The following is a 15,931-nucleotide window of genomic DNA, read 5'->3' as shown; positions in this document are numbered from 1 at the left end:
TTCCTGTATGGCAATGTCACTTCTTTTGTTACGCGCTTTCATAGGCAGATCCCTAGCTTCTCTCCCTTTTGTCAGTTGCCATATTGTTTTAAAATTATTTTCCAGTGTGCATGTAAATATTGTCCTTGCCAATCACCAAAAGAAGTCTTGGAACTCGCTTAAGTCCTGCTCTTGCTTCAAGTCGAGGGTGCACTCTTTTTTGCAGTTGAGGTTATTCGCTATGCCAAAGTGAAAGAGGAAATTCAAGAAGTTGAAGCAGGACTGAACCCCATCCTGCCACTTACAGTTCAAAGAGAAGTCTGGAGGACTCCAAGGTTCCAACTACCCTCACTCCTGAACCCCGGTCGCAAAGCCAGATCCACAACTGATATCGGCTCCATATCAATCTTTTGGAGCTAAGAGCCATCTTAGTGGCGCTGAAAGCCTACCTTTTGTCCGTTCAGTGGGAGACTGGTTTAGGTGCTCATGGACAATACAATCCCTTGATTTATTTGAATTAATGGAAAAACGAAAACTGAGAAACCACTTTGGAGGAAACCAAATCATAGAAAATCAATTTTAAGAAAAGACAATTTTAAGGAAATTCAAATAAACAGAAATTAAACAAAACATTTTAAAGGAAAGATCATTATAAAGAAAAATCCAAAATTGCATAAAACATGAGTGTTTAGGACTAGTGAAGGTTTTTGGGTTCAGATATAGGTATTATTTTGGAGTGATCAGGGCTTTTAGGGGTCAGAAATGCATAGAATTCAGACATAGAAAGGTGTTTTTAGGGTTCAAAGATGTATGGAGTTAAGGAGTGCTGACATGTTTTTATAGGTACCAGGAATGGGTGGAGTTTAGGTGTGGTGAGGGGTTTTTAGGTTTAATGGATGAGTGGAATGTAGGAGTTTGAGGTGTTAAGGTGTAGGGATTGGTGGAGTGTAGGGGCTTGGAGGGGTTTTGCAGTTCATAGATTTTCTGGTAAGGATTTTACAGATCAGGAATGGGTGGAATGTAGGGGTAAAAAGCACTTTTTATGGTTCAGGAATGGGTGTAGTTTAAGGGTCACGGATAGGTGTGGCTTAGGTACACTGATCTACTTGCCCAGGCCATTGCCAATGGTACAGCAGGTTGAGGTCTTTAAAAAGGGTATGATGCTTATTTTTGTCTGTCTCCTGACTCCCAAATGAGCACCTTTAGGCCAGAAACATCTGAGGGGGGCATCCAGTCTGATTACTGGTGGCAGATGTGTCCTCTGTGCTATCTGTGCCCAAGAGCCTGCCTCTAGTTCTACACCAACTCTGGTGTTGGCTTCCACTCTGGCTTCAGGATCCGTGCTGGTCCTTTGTTCTGTGATGCCAGCCCTGATTTTGTAGGTGCCTGAAGTCAAAGCCCTGCCAACTCTGGTGTCCAGCCTAAAGCCAAATCACCTTTGACCCTGACCTAGGTCATGCATCAACTCCACTCCAGTGCACCTGGTTCCAGTAAATTCTTATTCAGATGACAAGGCCTTCCTCAGAGGTTTCATCACCTTTTTGTTTCAGATTCTGATCAGCCAGATAGTCATGATAGATGATGGGGATGGTTTACCCCTACACTATGGTGATGATGTTGACTTTTACTTGGACTTGGAACAAGTGATAAAGGGCTGCATAGCTTCCAGGACATAGGGTTGGTGCCATCAATTGGACCCCTTACAGAGTAGAGTGCATCTTTTGCTATGGTAAACGTGCAGCTGAGGACCTGGACCTACAGCTATTTTCTGTGGAAGTCAGACCTAATGTGCTTACTGAAGTTTTGCACCTAGGGCTGTCTTCATCGGAGCCCTTGCTCCCACTTAATGAATCCCTAATTGACATGCTCATGTGTACTTGTGTACTTGGGCAAAGCCCTGCTCTAAACAGTCAGGTGGCCATGCACCATAGATAAGCACCTGGTGACCCAGACTTTTTACACAGCACCCAACAAAGTTTGGTGGTCAAACTTTCACCAGTAAGGTCAGCCCTAACGCATTTCCTTTTATTCCTCCAGATAGGGAGTCAAAAAGGTTTGAGGCAGAGAACAGATGTTCCCCCCCACTGGCTTGGGGTTGTGTTCAATAAGTGCGCTCTGCCTAGCACACAGCCTTTGAGGCATGGCTAGTGAGATCTTCCTGACAGACCCAGAGGAGTTTCAGCCCTCTCTGGCTCAGACCATCTAGGAATGTCAGAATGCAGCAAAGTATGTCATCAGAGCTGCCCTGAATATTACTGACTGCTTAGGGCGTGCGTTGGCTGCTAGTGTGCTGCACCACTGCAAGGCGTGGATGTGATCCACTGGCTTTTCTTGGGGACATGAAGTTGTCTTTAATGGATATATCTTTTCACAAGTCCTTCCTTTCTGGCAAAAAGGCTAATTCTGCCCGAGGACTCTTTAAAGGGAGCCAAACCACAGCACATTTTTTGCGCTTGTCTACACCAGTACAAAGATTTTCTCAGCAGCTCCAACTCTTTCGAGACTCTTCCAGGGGCCTACATATAGGCACCATCAAACTCCTTCTATGGCCGAGGACGTGGATCAGGCAGACGCAATACATGTCATTAGAGACACTGTTCCACTCACACTCCACACCTTCCATCCTGCCCCCCGGTCATCAGCCTCAAAGCTGCTTTAGCTTCCCCTTAGCGGCACACAGTTACCTTGTGGGAGGCAGGATCACATGTTTTCTTCAACGGGAGGGACCATCAGCTGTAACAAGCGGGTCCTCCAGGTCGTCCAACAGGGCTATGCCCTTCCATTTCTTTCCTCAACCTCATCCTCCTCCCCCGTCATAGTGGTGCAGGCTCTCTTAGCCAAATGAGACATTGAGAGGATTCTGGCCACTGAAGTAGGGAAGGATTGCTACTCCCACTACTTCCTCATGCCAAAGAAGGTTGGAAGACTTTTTTGCATTTTAGATCTTCCACCCCTGAATGCTTTCCTCTGGAAGAACAAATTCAGAATGGTCACTTTGGCCCAAGTTCCCTCTGTCTTAGATCCAGGCAACTGGTTGGCTGCAGGATGTGTATTTTCATGTACCCCTCCTGTAGTCCCATAGACTCTATCTGCAGTTCAAGGTCATCCATGAGCATTTCTTTCTCCAGGAGATCCTGCCTTTGTCTTCCTACACCCTATGCCAGAAAGCCTGGTGGTTCTGGCATCTACAAGTTTGCTGAACCCAGATGCATTTCTGAAGACCCTGCCGGACAGAGTCAAAACACATGGAAACATTCGTAAAATGCATGTTCTCCTCTGCTAATCATGCCCTTGCTAAACACTCTTTCCTAGAGAGACATTCAGGCACAGTGGAGCATGAGACCTCTGAATGCTTTTCTGCCACTACATCTCCTGCCCCGAATTCTGAAGAAGATTAGGCACAGCCAAGCAAAAGTGAGCCTTGTGGCTCTGGTTTGCGCCTGGAGAGTCTGGTACCTAGAAGCTTTTCCTCCTGATTAGGAGGATCTTCTAACACATTATCAGGGCAGGGTTTTTCACCAAAAACCTGTGCAATCTAAACCATTGAGATTGAGCAGCAGTAGTTAACTGCCTTCAAACTGTCACTGGAGGATGTAGATGTCAGCCTTGAGTCTAGGCATCCTGCTACAGAGTCTGTCTACGTGTTTCCTGGACCAACTGTCCTTGTTAAAATCACCTGTTGTGATGCTTTTGACTCACATTCCCTCCTAAATCATTTGTGATGCCACAGAGATCTTAATTTTGTCCTCACATTCCTAATGTGCACTCCCTTCCAGCCCACGCACAGTTGCTGGCTGCACCTCATGCCTCTGAAAACTGTCTTTCTCATTGCAGTCACTTCAGCTTGTAGTGTGAATGAGCTCCATGCACTCTTGGTGTAGCCACCTTGCACTACTTTTTTCCAGGTAAGCTAGTGTTGGAGTCCAAAGCATTTTAGCCAAATGCCGTGACTCAGTTGTATGTTGGGCAATCCATCATCCTCCTAATGTTCTTTGTTCTGCCTACATTGATTGGACTCCAAAAGCTGGGAAGTCCACTCTTTGTAGGGTTCACAGAGGTACAGAAGGGGAAGGCAGTGCAGAAAAGCACCATATAGTGGTGGATAGTCCTCTGTATTAAGCTGTGTTTCACACTGGCCAAGAAGCAGGCCTCAAAGTCTCAGGTCTCTTTCGGCCAAGGCTACTACCACAGGGTTGGTACGCCGAATACCTGTTTTAGGCTTCTGTCAGGCCGCAATGTGGGCATTAATTCATACTGCCAAAATAGTCCAGTCCGACATGAGGGGCTCTTTGCCTGCTCAGTCCTACAAGAATTTTTGGTTTGAACCATTCCGCAGACCTACCACCTTAAGAGGTACTGCTTTGCCATTTATTGACAAGGCGAGGAATCTGCAGATAGAAGTATCCATCGGAAGAACAAGTTACTTACCTTCTATAATACTTTTCTGGTGGATACTCTATTTAGCTGGAGATTCGTTACCACCATCCCATCTTACCGTTCAGCTGAAGGGACTCTTTTCTCAGTCTCTAAAAAATTTCTCAATTTAGAGATCTGCACACTGTCACATCCGATCAGTTATTAAGTTCCACATGAGATGACACAGACCGAGTCAAGCAAGTAATGTCCGTGTGCAGGAGTGGTACTTCTATTTGGCAATGGCGTTATTTCCAGGGTGGAATGCAGTCGACCTGGAGCTGCAGGACACCACTTGCTGGCACACAGGAGCAATGCTGAGAAAAATCTCCAGATCCAGTGTGGTGCATGGGAATACTGAAAAGGTGAGGAATCTGCAGTTAGATAGATTATCCACCAGAAAGAGCATTGCCGAAGGTGAGTAAGTTTTTGTTTACTGCCCAGACTGCTCATGGACTTACATGCAAGGGTCAGTGATAGATACTGCAAGGGAGCATGGCAGCTTCTATAGATGAAAGAAGTAAAGCAGAATGCTGTGGACATGAGCTGGAGCAGAAAAGGTGAAGCATAAAGGAAAGCGAGAAACACCTGGTAATTCGTGTGAACTTGAATTGAGGTGAAATAACTCTGGTCTTCTGGGGGTTGATTTGCTGTTCAGTGCTCTTAGTAACTCCTTAATGATTTATGCTCCTGTTTACCATTTAGACCACTGATGGAATTTCAGTAAGCGGAGAAGGCAACAAGCTAACCCTTGGGCAACGGCTTGTAAACCATCTACTTGGCTTGAACCCAAAAACCTACCGTTATTCTGTTCCTGTAGAGTATCTCTCTGGTTCACCAATGTGCGACCCATCGCGCTCGGCCAGCTCACACTCGAATGTATGCAGGTCTCGCTCATGGGCAAATGTATGTAATAGCGAAATGCTCCATTTAAAATCTTGATGGCAGCCTGATCACTTCAATTTTAATCAGATATCCTTTGGAAAAAAAACATATTTAATTCTGCATGCTGTGATTGTGTTTGGGACGGGACTAAAGAAGTTAGCATTTAAATATTGGTGAATAATAAGGAATCAATTTTTTCTTAAATGCCAACTGGTTTTTCTCTTTACAGATTTCTAACATCTGAGTATCTGCAGTCAGTTGGTAGGTGGGGAAACTGGTTCAGTTCTTACACAAGAACCACTGCTATCAATAGTTTACTCTGCAGAGCTAGTGTTAGCATTGACTGTTATGAAGCAACATTAAGTCCGGGTCCGGGGACGTCATTCATTTTTGCTTCAATTAAGTTTGCCTAAACACAGTTACACTTTTGATGAACATTGATTACCTTCAAGTTACATTTGTAATCATAATCACCATATTCTTTAAGTTGGACATGTTTTCTGGCTAATGAGTGATTGGCTGTATAAAAATAAGTCCTCAGTTCCGATTTCATTTAGTTTTCCTCATTCGACCAATTGACACACACTTTTGTGATTCTTGTAGGCAGGCTGTGAATACTGTGAAACAAGCTTTGTATCAAAATACAGTGATGGAATACAAAAATTGTGGAACTCCTCCCACTTACATTGATTTTATTTAAATAATCAGTTACCGTTCTTATTTTCCCTTATCTCAATTATGCGGTGCGTTCAAAGAGCACGAGTGCACATTTAGTAAGAAAGTTTCTATGTCTGTTGTGAGTTATTTTTGTTGTTTATTGTGCATTTCAAGTTTAGTCATTTGCTAGTTTTATTTTATCTTCTTCATTTGCCTGATTATCGGCTACTTTTCTTTTGGTTTCAGGACAGCAAGGTTTTCCTCTTTCGTATGGATACTTAAAACCTCTGATTTCCTCACCTTGTGAGTTCTCCCAGGCACTTGATTGGATCCATTTACTTGTAATTGATCTCTAGTACTGACAGGTAACGTTTTGGACTCTGCGTCAGTTCCAATCCACCTGTGATGAGACAGCGCTACATACAGGCACCACCTCTGAATGCTTGCCCTTCTGCTTGGATCCGGAGGCCTACTTCCCACTTTTTAGTTTATTCAAAAATCTAGGAAAAGTGTGCTAGGGATATATCCCCATCAAAGATGATCAACTTCAAGCTTAGCTGTGGTTAGCATAAGCAGACGTCAGTCACAGATTAATGAAACACCTGTCTTGAGTCCCTTGGCATCAAGCATGATTGGAAGTTGTGCATCAAAGGCTTCAGATGCACATGAAAGCCACTAGGGAGCGCAATCCTAAGCTGTACATCGTGGAACACAATAAGTGAAGTCAGTCGCTTTTGAAGTCCCATGGTCGTTCATGGTCTCAGTCCTGTTCGTCATCATCAGATTAGTCAATAATAAAGTCAAAAAACTAGTCGCAGCTGTAGCAAAAAAAATTCAGAAATGGTTTACTGTCGCTCCAGAGACTGGTTGCTCAGTTGGTGCTCCATAGTCCCAGTTCTGCCTTAGACATCGAATTTGTAGGTACTCTAAGCAAGGCTCCATCTGATCCCCATCCATTCTACATAATCTCTTCCTTCGGTAACACCCCATGCTTCAGGCATCCTGCTGCAGGCCCCACCAGTCGTCCCTAGATCAGCGATTGTTCTGGCTTCTTTTCCAGTTCTAATATCTGATTCAAAACGGACCATGGCACTTTCTCCAGCTAAATCTTGGTATGATATTACAAAGGTCTAAGCTGTGCTGTTACAAATGGGGTCTCTAGTTGGCAGTGGTTTCCACCCTGTCTAAGTAGGGACCCTCACTCTAGTCCGGGTAAGGGAGTCACACAGCTAACCCCCTTGGTAGCTTGGCTCAATCAGTTAAGCTTATCTCAGAGGCAATGTGTAAAGTATTTATACACATATAAATTACCACAGTGAAAACACCCCAAAAGAACTCCACACCAATTTAGAAAAATAGCCAATATTTATCTGAGTAAAACAAGACCAAAATGATACAAATCCAATATACCCAAGCAAAGATATGAATTTTCAAATATTAAATCTTAGAGTATAGCGCTTAGAAACACGGTAGCTCCAAATGGGGATATCACCACGTCTTGACGGTGTTGTTCCCAAAAGTCCAACACCACTCGCAATGGGGTGCCAGCCGGTCACGGAGTCGCACGGACCCCAGATACAGTACCTTAGAAAACGGGTAAACAAAGATGTTGTACGGAGTCGAGTAGGTGAGATGCTGCTTCCTTACTGCTAGAGGGGAGTTGAGGCATCAGTTCCCTACTGCTAGACAGGGGAGGTGAGGAGTCGGTTTCTTACGGTTGCAGAGGAGGTGATGCGGCTTTGGTGGGGTGGATGATTTCAGCAGGTCAAGACGTGAGGCGTCGACTTTGTGGTGTCTTATTCACACCACGGGGCCACATGTGCTGCGGTGGAGTCGGATGTCACAGGCGTTGGTGTCACGCCACTTGGGACTCACACTGTGGTGGGACTTCAGAGGCGCTGCAGTAGCGTCGGGCCCATGCATCGGTCATGGTTTTTGCACTCAGCGGGGACTGTGGGTCTGGTGCAGGCAGCAGCGCAAAGTCGGACAGTGGCACCGGTTCCGAAGTCACTCTGGAGTTGATGTGCTTGTTTCTAATTGGTTACACCAGAACTCACTCCCAAATGCACAGGAACTGGATTTGGCAGCACTTGGCAAGTCGGGACTCTCAGCAAGACATCCCAGGTGGTGGCGGATGAAGCCTTTGATGTCCCTGAGACTTCTTAACAGGAGGCAAGCTCAGTCCAAGCCCTTGGAGGACCTTTGGTAGCAGGATGTAGAAAGCAAAGTCCAGTCCTTTCACTCCCAGGACAGAAGCAGTAATGTAGCAGGCCAGCACTGCAAAGCAACAGGCAAAATGGCAGTCCCTCCTACAGCGTCCTGCTCTTCCTGGTAGAATGTTGTCAGTCCAGTAGGATTCTAACTTTGTGGGGTCAGAGGTCCAGCACTTTCACCCATTTTTGTCTTTGAAGTAGGCAAACTTCAAAGAGAAGTCTTTGAAGTGCGCAAGACCCTGCCCTTCCTGCCCTGGCCCCAGACACACTTCAGGGGGTTGGGGACTGCTTTGTGTAAGGAGAGGCACAGCCCTATTCAAGTGCAAGTTTCAGCCCCTCCCACCACTGTATCTCAGGAAGACCCATCAGGGTATACAGGGCACACCTCAGCTCCCTTTGTGTGACTGTCTAGAGTGAATTCACAAACAGCCCAGCTGCCATCCTAACCCAGACGTGTATTCCACAGCCAGGCAGAGGCACAGAATGGTTAAGCAAGAAAATGCCAACTTTCTAAAAGTGGCATTTTCAAACTTACAATTTAAAAACCAACTTCACCAAAAGATGTATTTTTAAATTGTGAATTCAGAAACTCAAATCTCCGTAGCTCTATCTGCTTCCAATGGGAAATTGCACTTAAGAGATATTTCAAGGCAATCCTCGTGTTATATTATGGGAGAGATAGTCCTTTCAAAAGTGAAAAACTAATTTAGCAGGACATGTAAAACACACAAGTAAATGTCCTACATTGGCCATGGGGCTGCCTTCGGCCTACTATATGGGTAACTTACATGTAGTAAAAGGCAAGGTTTGGTCCCTGGCAATTGGGTGCACTTTGCAGGTCGAAATGACAGTGTAAGCCTGCACACACACACTGCAGTGGCAAGTCTGAGACATGCTTACAGGGCTACTAATGTGTGTGGCACAGTCGGTACTCCAGGCCAATTAGCAGCATTTGATTTACAGGCCCTGGGCACACATAGTGCACTTTACTAAGGACTTACTAGTAAATCAAATATGCTAATGGATAAACCAATCACCAATACCATTTAGATTGAGAGCACTCGCACTTTAGCATTGATCAGCAGTGATAAAGTGCCCAGAGTCCCAAAGCCAGAAAAAAGCAACATTTCAGCACAGGATCAAAAACAGGAGGTCAGAAGCAAAAAAAGACAGGTGAAACCATGCCAAGAGCTGACAGGTCTAACGTGCCTATGGAGGATCATCACTGTAGTGTTATTGTAAGAGGTTGGAAAGCCACTTTGGGCTCTGACTCCTAAACCGGCACGGGCATTAAACAAGCATCCCTGTACAAGGCAAAAATAAGAAAGCAAATCAGCTTCTCTCCCCTCATTATGCAGATTATGTCAATTTTTTTGATTTTCACCTCTATTTTGTCAAGCATGACAGTTTTAACTGTGGCCTTTAAGCCAATTAGGTTTTAAGCCTCCAGAGTAGTTCTCCCAAGGCATCCCCTATCCATAGATATATACCTTACCATTTTCTGTGGATAGATGGAAGGTTTTATGGGTTATTTCTACAAAATCATATTAGTACATTTTCTTCATCTATGCAACCTGAATACTTTCATGGGTTTTTTGTACATTTGTGTGTAATGTATTAGCCATGTTCCCAAGAGAAATGCAAATTGCATTCCAGTAAGATTGGTTTCATTCAGTATGTGATCATTTGTAAGATTCTTCTATGGATCATGCCTTTAGCCCTTTGATTTTCACTCAGGAAATGCAAAGGAAGAGCTTGTATTGTTTCAATCCACAGGACCTTGTAGGGCATTCATAGCTGTGGTAAAATCCTGCTAACATTATGGTAACTCTGTATGGCTTTGGTTTAAGAGAACAATTGTTTTCAAAGCAATGTGCATGATGCATCATAGAATAATTTCAGAAAAATTGAGACATTCTGATGTTTGGCAAATGTAAGCTAGGAGGGAACTATTCATTAGAGCTCTTTGCTCTGTAGTGTTGCTTCAGCTTCCATGATTTCGCAAGGTAGGAACAGGTTAGAAGGTCTTTTTTCAGTAGTCCCAAAACATTGCAATCCTTTTTCTCAAGGAGCTTCATGAGTCTAACTCTGCTGAAGGTTAGGGAAAAAAACAGAAGTTCATTGTTTGTTCATCACCACTGAGTACGGACTGTCTTCAAGACATTAAAAGAAGAGTGCTTTGCTGTAGCAATCCCAGTATTCTCCTGGATGGTCTGTGCTCTTAATAAATAATTTAAATTAAGGAATTGTTTTTTTTTTAATATGCAAGGGTATTTAACCTGTTACAAAGAGTAGAGTTATAGCTCCAAATCATGGCACCACCATTAAATTAACTAAAACTTGCTTTCATGTTCATGAAGAGAGTTAAGTATGGTTTCCCTGTTCCACCTTACAAAAAGAGATACTCAGATGTTGAGAATCTATTTGCTGATTAATTAATTCACTAAGCTATCCAATGAAAAGTGAATTATTGAATAACTTATATTTTCTAACCAAACAGGAAACTGTTGATTATCGACGTTCAGTAGCGCTTGGCAGCCAGAGTGTGGACCAGAGAGGGAGAAAATTTGGGAAGCGTTTGGTGGACATTAGAGAATTAAATGAACAAGCTAAAGTCATTGACGACTTAAAGTAAGTAACAGCCCTATTTCAGAATTAATTCTGTCCTTCATTTGAACCATTACTGATTGACCAAGAGTCTCCTCTCTGAAAATGGACATTATGTTTTTTAATTCAGTTTTACTCACCTTTAGAAGGTTCTACATCTAATTCTCTGGACCTTTAATTTACATTTGGGATTAATACCTGGAGACTGACCTTGAGGTAATTAATTATATGTCCCTATACTTATTTCTGTTTTGTCATAGGCATTCGATAAATGTAATCGGCTTCATCCAGTGTTTATCATTTTCTGTTACCGACTGGCCATTTACAAGTGTTTGGCACCCTTCTTTATTGTACCCCACCTTTTATGTTTTCCCTGCATTTTTAAGGGGGAATCCAAACCCCTTTATCTGGTAGAGACTTCTAGTTGCAGATTCCTTACCTTTGAATTCCCTCCAGGCATCAGACTGGATCCAGAGAATTTTTGTGAGTAGTACCCCTGCATGCAGCGTTAGGTGGCGTTGATCGGCTCTGCGTCCGTCGTCATCCGCACCAGATATGACGTCACGGTTTCTATATAGGTGCCACCACAGCGCACTGACATCAGTTTTTTCTTTACTCACCAGCTAGTGTTGATTTGAAGAGACCTACCCCTAAGTCATTTTTTGACTGGATTTGTTTTACTTTTTGTTTAAGATTTTTTTTTTGAGTTTTCAACTCCTGGTCCATCGAGGACGTCACTGACGAAGACCGGGTTCAAGCCCTGCAGTTCATGTCATCAGGCAGTGTACGTGATGGATCCACACCTCATGTGTCTTTGGTGCCCGGAGCACTACCAAGATCTGAAGTTGTGCTCCAAGTGTCAGACTATGCATCCGATGGCTTTGAGGGAGCAGTCCCTGAAGTAGATGGTGGTCTGATTCTCCACTTCGCACAAGTTGAGATCTCAGTCGAGAGGAAGGTCAGTCGTACCAATCCGACCTTCTCCGATGCTGGTGCTAATGTTCCCAGCCCCGCCCATGCCCACGGGCAACGCCATCCCTATTTTATCCCCGACTCCAACATGGAGCCAGATGGGCGTTGTACTCCGACACCAACAGGAAACTAGCCTTTTATGTCGAGTCCTGAGCCCCTTTCTTATGAGCTAGGTTACTGTGAGGAATGGGAGGTGTAGGAAAGTAGCATCTTACTGGCATGGTTATCCCCACTTTTTGCCTGGTGTCAGTGTGTTTAGACTGTAGTACACTGGGATCGTGCTAATCAAGACCCCAGTGTCTGTGCTCTCTCTACCCTAAATTTGGTGAGTTTTATACCCCACAATTGGCGTACGGGTGCACCCAGGTAAGTCCCTAGTATATGGTTCTTGGGTACCAAGGGCATTAGTACACCAGGGGTCTCCCATGGGCTACAGCATGTATTATGCCACCCATGGGAGCCCATGCAAATTGTGTCTGCAGGCCTGCCATTGCAGCCTGCGTAAAATGGTGCATGTACCTTTCACTTTAAATATAAAGCAGGGTGCATGTCCCTGTGTATGAGGGTACTCATGCATGAGCAGTGTACCCCTACAAACCCCAGACTCCAGTCCCTGGGCTTTGTATGTGCAGGGAAGCCATCTTAAGTTATGTAGTGGACACTGGTCAACACGAGTGGTCCAACTACATAATGGCTTCTCCGACCGTAGGCATGTTTGGTATCAAACATGTTGGAAACATGCAGGTACATCGATTCCAGTGCTAGTTGCCTGATCCCATGTACTCTGGGGGATCCTTAGAAGATCCCCCAGTTCTTCCTGTGTAGTCTTAAGGGGTCTGGCTGCCAGCCCACGCTGCTGCCGACCCCACACACTGTTCTGCCCTATCCCCCCCAAACTGGAAACTAGGTAGGCAGAGGTCCCTAGGAGCATCTGACTGGGTAGGGCAGGTAGATGGTGTCCCTGACCCCCTCTGATAGGTGGGTCACTACAGAGTGAGTCCAACCCCATCGTAGGTTTTTTTTAAGGGCTCCCCCGAGGGTGGGTCCACCGATTCATCAACAAAACTCTTCAAGGAACTCTCTGCAAGACATCTTCTGCTTATGGCCTCCAGATCCGTTGCTCCTGCAAGATAGCTGCATTATCTGTGGCTGTGCATCCTCCAGGGTTACAAGGACTCTGCCTGCATCCAAGAAGCAAGAAGGAATCTCCCTTGAAGTGAAGGAGGCACTTCCCTGCATCTGCAGGCACCTCAAGACGACAACAACCGGCTGGTGGTTCCTGCTGTCCCACGGATAACTCAAACGCTCTGCTCACAGGTGGTGTTCTGTGGTCCTCTCCGGGTCCAACTTGTCCTGTGACCAACTTGGGAGATGGTGGACCCTAGCTGCAGCCACTGGAACGGAACCCCTGTGCACTGCAATTGTTGCTCTTGCCAAGGCTTGTTAGCTCTTCCTCCAAGAGATCTTTGAGCGCCAAGAAGCCACAGCCTCCAGCACTCTGCAAATCCAAGATCGGCTTCCACTCTGCAGCTCTTGTGACGTGGAACTACTGTTTTGTTGTGCTTCTGAGGCCACCCTGCGACTCCCTGTGCCTGCTGCCAGTGGGAGCTCCTCCAATTCCTCCTGGCTTTCCTTTCTGCTGAAGGCCTGCTCTGACTCCCCTCCAAAGGTCAAGTCACTAGGACCTTGCAGGTCCCCAAAAACCTACAGTCTTCCTGACAACAACTATTTACATTTGCCAAGGCTTGTTGGTGGCCCTGCTGGCCACTGACCCTCCTGCAATCCAGCGAACTACGTGGGACAGCTTGTGGGTGTCTCCATGGAACTCCTACATTCCCCGGGATTCTGCAGCTGGGCTTCTTCCTTCACTGTCCTGCAGGTACTTCACCTCCAAGAGGGTGGGCATTGCCTACCTACAGAGCCTGGACACTCTGAGTGGTCTGGACACTCTCCCTTTCTTTTTCAGGTACTTCTCGTTTGGAATCCACCTTTGGGTTAGATCGGCCTGGGCCATGGGTTGGGGCAGCAGCAGGACAACTGAAGCTTCCATTGACTCTGAGGGTTATCGATGTCACTTCACCCCTATGCACAGGGCTCCCTGATGTAGGTACTCCTTACTTCTGGGTATCCATGGGTGGGGGCCTGCTCCAACCTTCTTTGTGCCAACTGGATTCCTCAGGGTCCACCCGGAAGGGTCCTGAATCCATAAAAATCCAACTTCGATGGACCTGTGTTAGCCACTGGGACACCCGGCTCAATAACAGTTCGGCACCCATGTGCCTGTGGGATTTCTAGTACTTATCACTGGTAATTTCCTAGTCCCCCAACCCTTAGGATTGTAACACACCTTGGTTGGGCACCTCCATTCTTATACCACTTTCTAGTATATGGTGTTCCCCCCTCCCCCCCAATAGGGCTCCATGTATTCCTTTGTGTTTCCTGCTTGTTACTGAGTGTCTATTTTGTGTGTAGATAGCTCCAAGTGGAGATATACCAATGTTAGTATAGCCTTAGTGTTGTAATAGAGAAGAATTTATTTTTGCAGCATTTTGTGTGGTTCTTTCTTGTGAACAGTTACTGACTGACTATTGTGTTATTGCAAGTGCTTTATATTCTTCCTGAATAAGCTTTAGCCACTCACCACAGCTACCCCTAGAGAGCTTTTGCTATCTGGACACCTAAACACTATCCCTAAGGGTTGCCTGGACGCAGTATAGGGTGCCATGTCATAGGTGTACACCATAAACTGAGCCAGCCTCCTACAGGAGGGTTTGCTGGACCCTTTAGAGTGCCAGCTCCGTGACCCTATAGACTGGCAGAAAGACTTGGGTAAAGCCAGCAGACTGAATACTTCTCCAGATATTGGCATGCTTTCTCCCTCCTACCATGGCTACAGAGGAGGGATCTTCCTATTCCATGGTAGTGAGAAGAGCAGCTGAGGTCCTGGAGCTTGTGTTGCCTTCAGTGGCTGTCACGACTAACCTCCTAACAGAAGTGCTTCAACCTGGAGCTCCCTCCTCAGAACCAATGCTCCTGTTTAATTAGGCCCTACCAGAAGTCCTACTGGATACCTGATCCAAACATAGCACAGGGGATCCTGTGAACAGGATAGTTGCCTGCCACCATCGCCCCACTACAGAGGACCGAAGTTTTCTGACACAACACCCCACTCCTGAGAGCTTGGTTATCCAAGCCTTGACTTTCCAGGGTGCATTCCCTTCTGCAGCCCCAGATAGGGAATCCAAAAAGCTGGATACACTTAGGAAGAAGATTTCTTTCACCAGTTTAGCATTAGGGTCCATGAGCACCGCTTGCCTCTAGGGCCTTTATTCCCACACGTTGTGGGATATGATTGCGCAACTGCTGACACAGGTCCAGGAGGAGGCCCGGGCTGTAACCTCTCGGACTGATGTTGATCGGAGAGACCCAGCAAGCTCACTATCCATTGCTGGCTGGGCACAACTGACTTGCTAGGGAAAGCGGTTTCATCAACAGTGGCCCTCAGGTGCCCTGCCTTGCTGTAGATGTCTGGCTTTTCAGGGGATGCCCAAGCTACTTTAATGGACATGCCCTTTGAATGCACCCGTCTCTTTGGAGACAAGGCAGACTCTGCGCCTGTGCGCTTCAAAGATTCTTGAGCTACGGCTAGGTCTTTGGGCCTCACAACAGCCACTCATCTCCCTCAGTCTGTTTTTCGTGGCTACGGAGGGGGCCTCAAACTGCATTAATTCCCAGCCAGCCACCGTGCTGCGCGTGCTGCCCTGTCTCTGTGTGGCCGAGGGTGAGGGATTCACCGACCTTGTGGATCAGCTATCCAGGGGTCTGGCCAGTCCACCACCCACATCTCTGCAGCAGCCTCTATGCCTTCCTAGTCTGACTCTCCCCCACCTAGGGCCAGGATCTACTGTTATCTGCTCCACTGGCAATCCATCACGTCAGACAGGTGGATTTTCCAAATAGTCTGAAGGGGCTACTCCCTCCCATTTGAGACTACGCCTCCATCCATGCCACCGTCCTACGATCGAATGACTTTTCTAGTCTCTTCAAGGAAGTTTAGACGGTTTTGGCCAAGTGAGCCATACAGAGGGTTTCCATGCCAAAAGTAGGCTGTGGTTGCTATTCCCACTAATTTCTGGTACCCAAAAAAGACAAGGGGCTCCACCCTATCTTAGACATCTGGTTCCTCAATCTCTTCCTTAAGAAGG

General features: G+C 46.0%; 1 protein-coding gene across 20 annotated transcripts in view; it reads left to right on the top strand.

The window, feature by feature from the left end:
• Positions 1–15,931, top strand: part of BLTP1 (bridge-like lipid transfer protein family member 1) — a 1,779,540-nt gene that overhangs the window by 1,170,842 nt on the left and 592,767 nt on the right. For 12 of the 20 annotated variants that reach the window (XM_069242474.1, XM_069242454.1, XM_069242458.1 and 9 more), the window contains 2 exons: positions 5,098–5,298; positions 10,648–10,778. In XM_069242474.1, the coding sequence (XP_069098575.1) occupies positions 5,098–5,298; positions 10,648–10,778 (332 nt within the window). The remainder of the gene's footprint in view (positions 1–5,097; positions 5,299–10,647; positions 10,779–15,931) is intronic. The other 8 variants (XM_069242518.1, XM_069242512.1, XM_069242499.1 and 5 more) reach the window with 1 other exon arrangement.

The sequence above is a fragment of the Pleurodeles waltl genome, chromosome 1_2 (genome assembly GCF_031143425.1).
Source record: "Pleurodeles waltl isolate 20211129_DDA chromosome 1_2, aPleWal1.hap1.20221129, whole genome shotgun sequence".
NCBI lineage: Eukaryota > Metazoa > Chordata > Amphibia > Caudata > Salamandridae > Pleurodeles > Pleurodeles waltl.
This window is presented reverse-complemented; position numbering and strand designations above follow the sequence as displayed.